Source organism: Herpailurus yagouaroundi, unplaced genomic scaffold (assembly GCF_014898765.1).
Source record: "Herpailurus yagouaroundi ecotype Mexico unplaced genomic scaffold, PumYag 28, whole genome shotgun sequence".
NCBI lineage: Eukaryota > Metazoa > Chordata > Mammalia > Carnivora > Felidae > Herpailurus > Herpailurus yagouaroundi.
Genome location: NW_024412376.1, coordinates 135,008,066 through 135,020,570, shown reverse-complemented (window position 1 = coordinate 135,020,570; position 12,505 = coordinate 135,008,066). Strand labels below are relative to the sequence as shown.

Genomic DNA, 12,505 nt, shown 5'->3' with positions numbered 1-12,505 from the left:
CTGAAATGTGCTCTAGTTTATTTAATTGTAACTAAGTTTTTCATGAATAATTAATACAGCACAGGACATCTTGGTACAAATCGCCTTTCCCTTCTTTTGGCTTTTTTTCTTAGTCCCAACGTTTTATTTCCTCATGTCACAAGGTAAGAACAGTTTTCAGCTCTTGGAAACGTGCTGCTGAATTTGCCTACAAGAGGTGTGCCCAGTTGCCATCCCTCCAGGACTGTATAAGTACCGTGGTTTCACCACAGCTGTTTCAGCACTGTGTAGTATGACTTCACGATTTTAATAGGAATAAAATTTTGCTTTGTCTTAATTTGTTTTTTCTTTAAATAAACAGGATTATTGAACATTTTTGCATATGGCTTATTAATTATTATATTGTGTGAATTTTTATGTGTTTTTATTATTTTATACCATTGTTTTAATTTTTCCAACACCCTGTGTATCTCTTGCGTGATATAAATATCCTGATCTTTTACTTACTTTTACATAATACTGTGTTTTTATTATATACACATTAATTTTTTTTTAAATTTATTTTTATTTTTTATTTTTTATTTTTTTCAACGTTTATTTATTTTTGGGACAGAGAGAGACACAGCATGAACAGGGGAGGGGCAGAGAGAGAGGGAGACACAGAATCTGAAACAGGCTCCAGGCTCTGAGCCATCAGCCCAGAGCCTGACGCGGGGCTCGAACTCACGGACTGCGAGATTGTGACCTGGCTGAAGTCGGACGCTTAACCGACTGCGCCACCCAGGCGCCCCTACACATTAATTTTTTGGGTTGATCTTGTGGTTTTCTATCATGTACATTTTCTTCATAGAAATACCTTTTGTGTTTGCTTTCTTTTTCTTTTTTTTTCCTTTTCTTCTTTTTTTTTTTTTTCTTCATGTTTAGGGCTTCTAACCTTTGTACTATTGCTATAATCTCCTAACTGGTCTCTCTGCTGGGCTTGCCCCTCCAATCCCTCTTTGTTTTTCTTCTTAAGGGAACATTAATTGGGTGCTTACTAGGTGCCAGTCCTTATGCACAGCACTTTTTCACGGATTATCTCATTTAATCCTCACAACAACCCTATGAGGTAGGTACTTTTATTATCCCCATATTGCAAATGAGAAAATCAAGGCTTACACAAGTTAAGTAACTTGTTCGAGGGTCATAGCCAACAAGTAGGAATTTAAATGCTGGTTTTCTGACTCCAGACCAGAGCTGTTACCTACTGTGCTGTGCTTCATATTTCCTTAAGACAAAGCACAAAAATAAGCAAAACTCCACAAATTTCAAATGCTTAACAATTCTAATGGCTCTGTATTTGTGTTATAAGGGAAAGAGCTCAGCATTGGAGTCAGACATACCAGGCCTGGCTCTGTCACTTAGTATCTGTGTGATTTGGGCCAAGTTAATATACTTTTTGAACTTTATTTTCTTCATTTATTTGCTAGAGATACTAACCCTCATAGTATTATTTGAGGGTTCATATCGGTGATATATATAAAGCTCCTAGTTCAAATGTGGTGACAGATAGTTTCTTTAGAAAATAAAATTGATATTTCTTACCTTGACATACAAGACTCTTCCCAATTTCACTTGATCTTTTCCAGTTTTGTCTCCTTTTATCCACCATAGTACTGTGTACCCATACTCCAACTAACTTCTCTTAATACCTTAAACATACTTTGTGTTTTCAAGACCAGCTTTGCCTTTCCTTCCTGTGTCTGACAAGTTTCTTTTTAACCTTCAAGTCCCAGTTCACATATTACCTTACGTGAAATCTTTCCTTACGCTCTTATAAGGCTGTTATGGCATTTGTGTATTACTAAAAATGTGCATTATTTAATCTATATTATAATATAATTGTCTTCTAATTTGATTATCTTTAATTGCCTCCATTAGATTGCAAAAATCTCTTAAGTGTAGTAAAAACTATGTCTTATTTATCTTTGTACAATGTATATCCGATATATAGTATATGCTGATACTTATTTTTTGTATTAAGTGAAATTTATAGCATTAACCATATAAACAAATTAGATTTACAGGAGAGTACTGAAAATACTTTGTACTTAAAAGGACATGCAGTTGCTCAGTATTGAATAAATTAACTGGTTTTAGGGTCTTTATAAATAACTGTAATGTATATGATTATAGATATCTTTAGATACAATTTATAAATATTTTGTTAATTCACATTTATCAGAGACCTCTACTTGATGGTAATTTATTAGCCTAGTTTATTACAGCTTGTCTGAAAGTAACAACATTGTATGACTCCATCATTCAAACCTTTCACTAATACAGACTGGTATACTAGTAAAATATTAAATAAAAAAATTACTTGAATATTTATAAATTTCTATATTCCATTCAGTGCAAAAAGTATAATTTTACATGGATTTTAATCAAATTGTATTTTACTATTTTCAATACACATTTATATTGTTGTCCTTGTTGTACAGTTGAAAATGCAATGGATTGTCTATTAGAATTATCTGCCTCTGATGCCAAGGTAGAAGAATCATCTTCAAAAAGCTTCATTGCTTCTGAGAGCCAAGTAAGTGCTGTGGGACGTGAAATAATGGAAAAGTATCCTTCTGAAGAAGAGAGTGAAGATTCAAAAATGGATTCATTTTTGGACATGCAGCTAACCGAAGACTTGGATTCCTTAATACAGAATGCTTTTGAGAAATTGAACTCTTCTGATGACCAAGTATACTCATTTTTGCCTTTGCAAAGTGTTAACAGTTTTAGTGACCCGAGTGCATTTGTAAATTCAGATGCAAGTAGCATGACTCCCATTCTTTCTACAGAAAATGTGGATTTGAACAGTGAAAATGTAGAGAATTCTGCCTCTGCATTAAGTTCAAACACTGTAACTTCACATTCTGTTTCAGATGAGTCCAAAAGTTGTATAAAGGATGACACATTGGCATTGGAAGATTCTCTTCTCAGTGGTTCTTTAAAGGTAGCAAGTGACAGTATGGTGGGTGGTAGCAATCGTGGTCAAAGACCTAAAGAGCTTTTAGAAACTGAGTATGTTGAGACTCCGTTCTCTCAAGCCCCTGTAGATTTGGATGACAGTGAACCTCAGGCTTTAAGCCTTACTGTGCAAAATCTGGGGCTTGATTTACTAGGTACAGGTGGGGATCAGAAATCTGCTTCTGTCCCTGATATGTTTGTACCTTCTGAAGAGTTCAATTTCAAACCGCACAAACGTACTGAACTGCCGTCAAAGGGGAAAGATGTGAATTACTGCCCAGTACTTACCCCTCTCCCTCTACTGCTGCCTCCTCCTCCACCTCCACCAATGTGGAATCCAATGATTCCTGCTTTTGACCTCTTTCAAGGAAATCATGGCTTTGTAGCTCCTGTCGTAACCACCGCTACACACTGGAGACCTGTCAACTACACTTTTCCCCCTCCGGTTATTTCTCACACTTCCCCAACAAAGGTATGGAGAAATAAAGAGGGAGCAAGTGCTTATCAAGTACAAGAAACCCCAGTTTCTCAGGTTGTAAGAAAGAAGACATCATCTTATGTTGGACTAGTTCTTGTTCTTCTCAGAGGGCTTCCAGGATCAGGAAAATCTTTTTTGGCAAGGTATGAGGTTTAATTGAGTTTTTAAAAAAGTATGATGCATGAACCTGAGCATTTATAACAGATAGAGAATATGAATATGTGAAATGCTTTTGCTTAATAGATATGTTTAGTAACCACTGAAATCTTTTCTTTTCACTAATTTTTTCTTATTTTGTGGCTGATAGCAGCACTCTTTTCTCCAGGAGTTTTTTTATTTTATCTTAGCATGTCATTTTGGGAGACAGAATAGAAGAAAAATTTAAAGATGATTTCAAGATTGTGAGCTTTTGAAATCAGTAGAAATAGCTTTATGTGGAAGAGAACCAATTTGAGTAGGAGAAAAATAAGTTCAACTTTGATTATAGAGTTAAAAAGCCATAATTGGTTTTGAATTCAAGGAACAAAATAGGTTTGTTTTAGGTCAGTTTTCTTGGGAGTCAATCTTCTGCTTAGAGCATTTCCAATGTGATTTGTTTGAATATTATTATATTCTCACTTTTAAATAACCATACTTGAGTTCTTTATTTGGATTATGACCTTGTGAAAACTAGGAGAGAGAATTTAGAAGAAAAATTAATGAAAACAATTCCATTTATCATTCACAGGACTTTGCAAGAGGATAATCCTAGTGGAATCATTCTTAGTACTGATGATTATTTTTACATAAATGGACAGTACCAGTTTGATGTAAAGTACTTAGGAGAAGCACATGAATGGAACCAGAATCGTGGTAAGAATAGACATTAGATTCTGGGTAATATTAAGAGCAATATAAAGTATTTGTATTTTGACAGATATATAATTTTTAGGAAGTTATGATTCCCTTTAATTAAAGTTTTTAATTAAACTTAAAAAATAAAGTGAATTATTCAACTATATATAATAAGTAAAATTATAATAATTGTTATGTTACATAGTAAGAAGTGAAGGAGGTCATTGTATCTCACAGAGTTGTTATGAGGATTAAAGGAGTTAATTTTTGTAAAATGCTTAGAACGTTGCATGACATGTTTAAGTTTTATTTAATGAATGGGAATCTTGTCACAAGTGTACCAGATTTTCTATATGGGTCTCAGAAGAGCTCAAGATGGTTCCAGTTGTCTCCTATGCTCTGGTTCCTGTTTCCTGAAATGGGATTGGTGTTGTTAACTGCTACTTTTTCCTAGATTGATTTACTTGTTAAGGGAGGCAGTGTGAGAGTAAAAGTGGCTCTCCTCAATCTGAATTTGTAGAGAGGTCAGAGATAAAACCTTACTATTTTTATTAGTGCAACTGTCTGTTCACTGAAGACAGTTTTATCATGAAATGTTATATTTTATGTTATGAACAGTTTGAATTTCATCTGAAGAATTTGTAATACACATCGACAATATTTTTCACCTTTATTTTATGATAAATGCACTGTATAAGTGATTCTTGAATTTGCCATCTGAAGACATTAAATTTTTCTGTGTTTTTTTCTTGAACTGAATATTAAAGTGAGAACTCAGGAATGTGAAAATACTAACACAACAAAAAATAAAGAAAACAATATGATGTGGTGAATAGTCTTGGATATGGCAGTTGCTAGCTATGTGATGTTTTACAAGTTATCTACACTCTCCAAGGCCTATTGTCTTCAGCTGTAAAAGGGCTTAATAATACTTAACCTTCATGATTGTTGTTAAGGTTAAATGAGAAAGAAGGGCTGAGCAGCAGTTGAACATGCCCTTACTACTGTAATAGTCCTAGCAATAATAATATTAAATTAATAGGCAGAACTCTCTTATTTATTAAAAAATTTTCTTAATTTTCTTAATGTTTATTTACTTTTGAGAGAGAGAGCAGGCAAGGGGCAGAGAGAGGGAGACACAGAATCTGAAGCAGTCTCCCAGCTCTGAGCTGTCAGCACAGAAGTCATGAACTGCGAGATCATGATCTGAGTTGAAGTCGGACGCTTGACTGACTGACCCACCGAGCCTCAGTAGGCAGCACTCTATGTTAAACAGCTTTATTGGGATAGTAATCACATGGTTTTAAGCATATTCAGAGTTCTACAATCATCACTACACTTTTAGAACATTTTTATCACCCCCAAAATATCCTACACCCATTAATAGTCACTCGTCATTTCTCCTCAATCTCTCCCAGCCCTAGGCAACCACTAATTTACTTTCTGTCTCTAGGTTTGCCTATTCTGGGCATTTCATTTAATGGAATCATATAAGCCAATTTGACAATAAATTATATTAAAAAATACAAAAAAATAAGAGATTAAAGATATCAAATTCTAATAAATAAATAAACAGAATCCTATAATATATGGTCTTTTGTGAAAGAAAGCCTTCTTTTCACTTAGCATAACATTTTCAAGGTTCATGTTGTAGCATGTGTCAGTAATTCATTCCTTTATATGGCTGAATAATACTCCAGTTTATTGATATGCCACATTTTATTTATTCATTCATCAGTTGGTGAACATTTGAATTGTTTCCACTTTTGCCTATCATGCATAATATTGCTATGAACATGTATGTCTATGTCTAACCTATTTAGGAATTGCCAACTGGTTTTCCAAGGCAACTGCACCATTTTACAATCCTGCTAGGAGTTTATGAGGGTCCCAACTTCTCCATAGTGCCACCAATAGTTGTTATTGTCTGTCTTTTTGATTATAACTATCCTGGTGGATGTGAAGTGGTAGCTCATTGTGGTTTTTTATTTATTTATTTTTTATTTTTTTTACATTTATTTATTTTTGAGACAGAGAGAGACAGAGGATGAATGGGGGAGGGTCAGAGAGAGGGAGACGCAGAATCTGAAACAGGCTCCAGGCTCTGAGCCATCAGCCCAGAGCCCGACGCAGGGCTCGAACTCACGGACTGCGAGATCATGACCTGAGCCAAAGTCGGACACCCAACTGACTAAGCCACCCAGGCGCCCCAGCTCATTGTGGTTTTGATTGCATTTTCCTGGTGGTTGAGGCTGTTGAGCATTCTTCGGTGTGTCCTTTTGCCCATTAGTTTATCTTCTTTGGAAAGTTGTCTGTTTAATTTGTTTTCCCCTGAAGATGTAATTAAAAGATTTTCAATACATTAATTATATTCAGGTACAATTTTTCCCTTAAAAATTAAATGGGAAAAAATTTCCTTGAAAAAAATGCATTTTTTCTTAAGTATCTTGTGTTCTTTTTTAAAAAATTATTTTCTTATTGGGGCACCTGGGTGGCTCAGTCGGTTAAGTGTCTGACTTGGGCTCAGGTCATGACTTGTGGTTTAGGAGTTCAAGTCCCCTGTCAGGCTCTGTGCTGACAGTTCAGAGCCTAGAGCCTGCTTCTGATTCTGTGTGTGTCTCTCTCTGCCCCTCCCCAACTTGCACTCTGTCTCTCTCAAAAATAAATAAACATTAAAAAAATTAAAAAAATTATTTTTTTCATCATAAGTGTACTCTTTAATCCCCATCATCTATTTCACCCATCTTCCCACCCACCTCCCCTCTGGTAACTTTGTTCTGTATAGTGAAGAGTCTGTTCCTTGGTTTATCTCTCTCCCTTTTATTTTTTTCCCTTGTTTGTTTTGTTTTATAAATTCCATATATAAGTGAGATCACATGGTGTTTATCTTTCTCTGAATTATTTCACTTACCATTATACTCCCTAGCTCTATCCATGTTGTTGCAAAATGGCAAGATTTCATTATTTTTTATGGCTGAATAATATTCTGCTATGTGTGTGTGTATATGATATATGTATATATAATATATAACATTTTTCATGTGTGTGTGTGCGTGCATGTGTGTGTGTGTGTATGTATGTGTATGTGTACGTGTGTCACCTTTATCCATTCATCTATCAATGGACCCTGGGGCTGCTTCCATATTCCATAGTTTGGCTATCATAAATAATGCTGCAGTAAACATAGGAGTGCATGTATCCCTTTGAATTAATGTTTTTGTATATTTTGGGTAAGTAGTGTGATTACCGGATTGTAAGGTAGTTATGTTTTTTAGTTTTTTTGAGTAACCTCCATACTGTTTTCCATAGTGGCTGTACTAGTTTGCATTCCCACCAACCACGCAGGAGGGTTCCTTTTTCTCCACATCCTTGCCAACACTTATTGTTTCTTGTGTTTTTGATTTTAGTCATTCTGACAGGTGTGAGGTGATACCTCATTGTAGTTTTGATTTGCATTTCCCTGATGATGAGTGATGTTGAACATCATTTCATGTGTCCATTGCCCATCTGTATGTCTTCTTTGGAGAAATGTCTATTCATATCTCCTGCCCATTTTTTAATTGTATTATTTGTGTTTTGGGTGTTGAATTGTATAAATTCTTTATATATTTTGGATACTAGCCCTTTATCAGATAAATCATTTGCAAATATCTTTTCCCATTCAGTAGGTTGCCTTTTAGTTTTGTTGATTGTTTCGTTTGCTGTTCAGACACCTTTTATTTTGATGCAATCCCAGTAGTTTATTTTTGCTTTTATTTTGCTTCAGGAGACATAACTAGAAAAATGTTGCTATAGTGGATGAAAGAGAAATTATTGCCTATGTTCTGCTTCAGGATTTTTATGGTTTCAGGTCTCACAATTAGGTCTTTAATCCATTTTGAGTTTGTTTTTGGGGATGGTGAAAGAAAGTGGCCCAGTTTCATTCTTTTGCATGAAGCTGTCCAGTTTTTCCAACACCATTTGTTGAAGAGACTGTTTTTTTCCCATGACATATTCATTCCTCCTTTGTTGAATATTAATTGACCATATAATTATAGGTTTATTTCTGGGTTTTCTATTCTGTTCATTTGATCTATGTGTTTCTTTTTATGCTAGAACCATGTGATTTTAATTACTACTGCTTTGTAAAAGAACTTAAAATCTAGAATTGTGATACCTCCGGTTTTATTTTTCAAGATTGCTTTGGCTGTTCGAGGTCTTTTGTGGTTCCATACAAATTTTAGTATTTTTTTTTCTTTTTTGTTCTAGTTCTGTGAAAAATACTGTTAGTATTTTGGTAGGGATTGCATTAAATGTGTAGATTGCTTTGGGTAGTATGGACATTTTAACAATGTTTTCCTTCCAACCCACGAGCATGGAATATCTTCCCATTTGTTTGTGTTGTCTTCAATTCTTTCATCAGTTTTATAGTTTTCAAAGTACAGGTCTTTCACAACTCTTTGGTTAAGTTTATTCCTAGATATTTTATTGTTTTTGGTGCAATTGTAAATAGGACTGTTTTCTTAATTTCACTTTCTGCTGCTTCATTATCAGTGTATAGGAATGCATCCGCTTTCTGTACACTGATTTTGTTTCCTTCAATTTTACTGAATTAATTGATCAGTTCTAGTAGTTTTTTGGTGAAGTCTTCAGGATTTTCTACATATAGTATCTCATGTCATCTGCAGATAGTGAGAGTTTTACTTCTTCTTTATCAATGTGGATGCCTTTTATTTCTTTATGTTGACTAATTACTGTGTCTAGGACTTCCAGCACTATGTTGAATAAAAGTCATGAGAGTTGACCTCCTTGTCTTGTTACTGATCTTAGGGCAAAAGCTCTCAATTTTTTAGCATTGAGTATGATATTGGCTGTGGGTTTTTCAAATACGGCCTTTATTATGATGAGGTATGTTCCCTCTAGACCTACTTTGTAGAGAATTTTTATCAGGAATGGATGTCATACTTTGTCAAATGCTTTTTCTGCATCTGTTGAAATGATCCTATGATTTTTATCCTTTCTCTTATTGATGTGATATGTCATGATTGTTTTGCAAATATTGAACCACCCTGGCAACCCAGGAATAGATTCTGTTTGATCGTGGTGCATGATTTTTTAAATGTATTGTTGGATTTGGCTTGCTAATATTTTGTTGAGGATTCTTACATCTATATTTTTACGTTTATATTCATGGCCTGTAGTGTTCTCTCTCTGTCTCTCTCTGTCTTTTTGTGCTGTTTATCTTGTTTTGTATCAGGGTAATGCTGGCCTCATAGAATGAATTTGGAAGTTTTCCTTCAGCTATTTTTTTGAAATAGTTTGAGAAGAATAGGTATTAACTCTTCTTTAAACGTTTGGTAGAATTTGCTTGTGAAGCCATCTGGTCCTGGACTTTTGTTTTTTGAGAGTTTTTTGATTAGTGATTCAATTTCATTGGTGGTAGTTGGTGTGTTCAAAATTTCTATTTCTTCCTGCTTTAGTTTTGGTAGTTATACGTTTCTAGGAATTTATTCATTTTCTTTAAGTTGTGCAGTTTGTTGGCATATAGGTTTTCATAATATTCTGTTACCATTATTTGTATTTCTGTGGTGTTGGTTGTTTTATCTCCTCTTTCATTAGTGATTTTGTTTATTTGGGTCCTCTTTTTTTAATAAGTCTGGCTAGAGGTTTGTCAGTTCTGTTGATCTTTTCTAAGAATCAGCTTCTGGTTTCATTGATTTCTTCCATTGTCTTTTTAGTTTCTATATCATTTATTTCTGTTCTAATCTTTATTATTTCTTTCCTTTTGCTGGGTTTGGGTTTTGTTTGTCTTCTTTTTCTAGCTCCTTAGTCTTTTGTTATTTTTAAATTGGATTATTTGCCTTTTTATTACTGAGTTGTAAGAGAGTACATGAAACTTAAAACTTCCAAATAGGGGCACCTGGGTGGTTCAGTCAGTTAAGCTTCTGACTTCAGTTCAGGTCATGCTCTCCTGGTTTTTGAGTTTGAACCCTGCATTCAGCCTGTATTGGGCTGTGCGCTGACAAGCCCTCCGGACCTGGAGCCTGCTTCAGATTCTGTGTCTCCCTTTCTCACTGCCCCTCCCCTGCTCATGCTCGCACGCATGCACGTGTGCACGCTCTCTCTCTCTCTCAAAAATAAATAAACATTAAAAAAAAAAAAAACTTTCAGCTAATTTCCTTGTAAGGCATACTTACTGTGCTTCATCATTAATTTCCTGAATAGGTCTAATTCCTGGGGGAAAAAGGTAGTTTTATAAGAAAATCTCTTATACAGTGTTTAATAATGTTTTCTTTATTTCAAATCATTACATCTTTGTGTGTGTTTTTTTATTTATATATTATGCTTGTTTGTTTTAAAACTCATGTTTGGAATAATTTTTGATTTATGGAAAGGTTGCAAAGGCAGTATAGAGTTTCTGTATACTCCTCCCCCATTTCCCTCTTCTGTTAACATTTTATATAACCATGGTACCTTTGTCAAGACTAAGAGATTAACAATGGTACATTATTATTATTATTGTTATTATTTTTAAATGTTTATGTATTTATTTTGAGAGAGAGAGAAAGCACACAAGCAGGGGAGGGACAGAGAGAGAGGGAGAGAGAGAATGCCAAGCAGGCTCTGCACTATCAGTGCAGTGCAGAGCCTGACATGGGGCTTGATCTCATAAACCTTGAGATCAACCTGAGCTGATATCAAGAGTCCGTTGTTTACCCAACTGAGCCACCCAGGTGCCCCAACAGTGGTACATTATCGTTAACTAAACTCTAGGCTTTATTTTGATATTAGTTTTTCTACTAAAGTTCTTATCCCTTCTAGAATCTTATCCAAGATACAATGTTGCTTTTAGGATGATATTAAGGATAGCTTTTTCCCCATATATGCTGTTTATACATGTAACACACATAAAACTTAGATCAGTTTTTTTAAAAATATTCTGATTATAACTTTAGTATTTATTGTTTATTATCCAACACTTATCTGTACTTTAATTTTTATATACTCAAAAGTGATATTTAGAAGTTGAGTTGTGAGTAAAATTAGCACATATCCATGATTTTCAAATTATGAAAACAAGGTCAGATTTCAGAATTTCAAGAAAATACTTAATACTGTTATAAAAAGTGATTTTTCATTTTCTGTTTGTGTTTTTCAGCAAAAGAAGCATTTGAGAAGAAGGTGTCTCCTATAATAATAGACAATACAAACCTACAGGCATGGGAAATGAAGCCATATGTTTCTTTGGTTTGTATCATAAATTATCATAAGTCAGTAGTAGTAAGTTTGAAATTATTGGGGGATGTTAATTACACAAGTGAATCTCAAGCAAACAGCTCTTGGACTGTCTATAACTGAGCTTTCTGTGTACTTAAGCAAAATGAGAAAAATAGGAATCATTTTTGCGTAAAACTGAATTTATTCAGTTTTCAAATTCTGAGATTCAGTTTTTAAACTCTGAGATAGTTTTTGTTTTTGATGTCTTTTATGAAAAGGTAGTGGTATTAAATTATAATTTTATGTTTGTGTGCATATGCATAATTATAATTTAGGGGTGTGTGTGTGTGTGTGTGTGTGTGTGTGTGCGTGCGCACGTGTGTATACACACAAAATCTTTTTTCCTTATTGCTATTATTTGGCAGAATCAAAGTTGGTGGTCCTTTGTTAGTCCTTAAATTTCTTTTGAAAGTTTGCTCTTCGGATAAATTCAGAATTTTATAAATTCAACTATTTTCAGTTCTCCAAATTTGCCATATTCTTTTTTTTTTTTTTCCAAGCTTTGATGTCACCTTTTTCAGGAAGTTAGCATTCATTAACTTACTAAAAAGCTGAATAGAGTACTCTTTCTGCTTTCCTGGCATCCTGGCTTTCTTTTGTGATAGCCTTAAGCACACTGCTTTTATCAGTAGGTCATTGGGTTGGCTAACTTTTTTCTATGAAGCGCCAGATGGTAAATATTTCAGGTTTTGTGAGCCACATACAGTCTCTGTCGTATATTCTTTTCTTTTTTTTTTTTCTTTTCTTTTCAAATGATCCTTTAAAGATATAAAAATTGGGGCACCTGGGTGGCTCAGTCGGTTAAGCATCCGACTTCGGCTCAGTCATGATCTCACAGTTCATGGGTTTGAGCCCCGCGTCAGGCTCTGTGCTGACAGCTTGGAACCTGGAGCCTGCTTCTGATTCTGTGTCTCCCTCTCTCTCTCTGCCCCTCCCCTGCTCACACTCTGTCTC

General features: G+C 34.7%; 1 protein-coding gene across 8 annotated transcripts in view; it reads left to right on the top strand.

Moving 5' to 3' along the window:
* The window catches only part of N4BP2 (NEDD4 binding protein 2), a 77,168-nt gene that overhangs the window by 18,589 nt on the left and 46,074 nt on the right, over window positions 1–12,505 (top strand). For 6 of the 8 annotated variants that reach the window (XR_005793469.1, XM_040485268.1, XM_040485238.1 and 3 more), the window contains 3 exons: window positions 2,463–3,603; window positions 4,188–4,312; window positions 11,433–11,521. Coding sequence is in view for 7 of the 8 variants with exons in the window: in XM_040485238.1 (XP_040341172.1) it covers window positions 2,463–3,603; window positions 4,188–4,312; window positions 11,433–11,521 (1,355 nt within the window). In the remaining variant the exon portion in view is untranslated. Of the gene's footprint in view, window positions 1–886; window positions 1,088–2,462; window positions 3,604–4,187; window positions 4,313–11,432; window positions 11,522–12,505 lie in introns of those variants that run through there. The other 2 variants (XM_040485276.1, XM_040485260.1) reach the window with 2 other exon arrangements.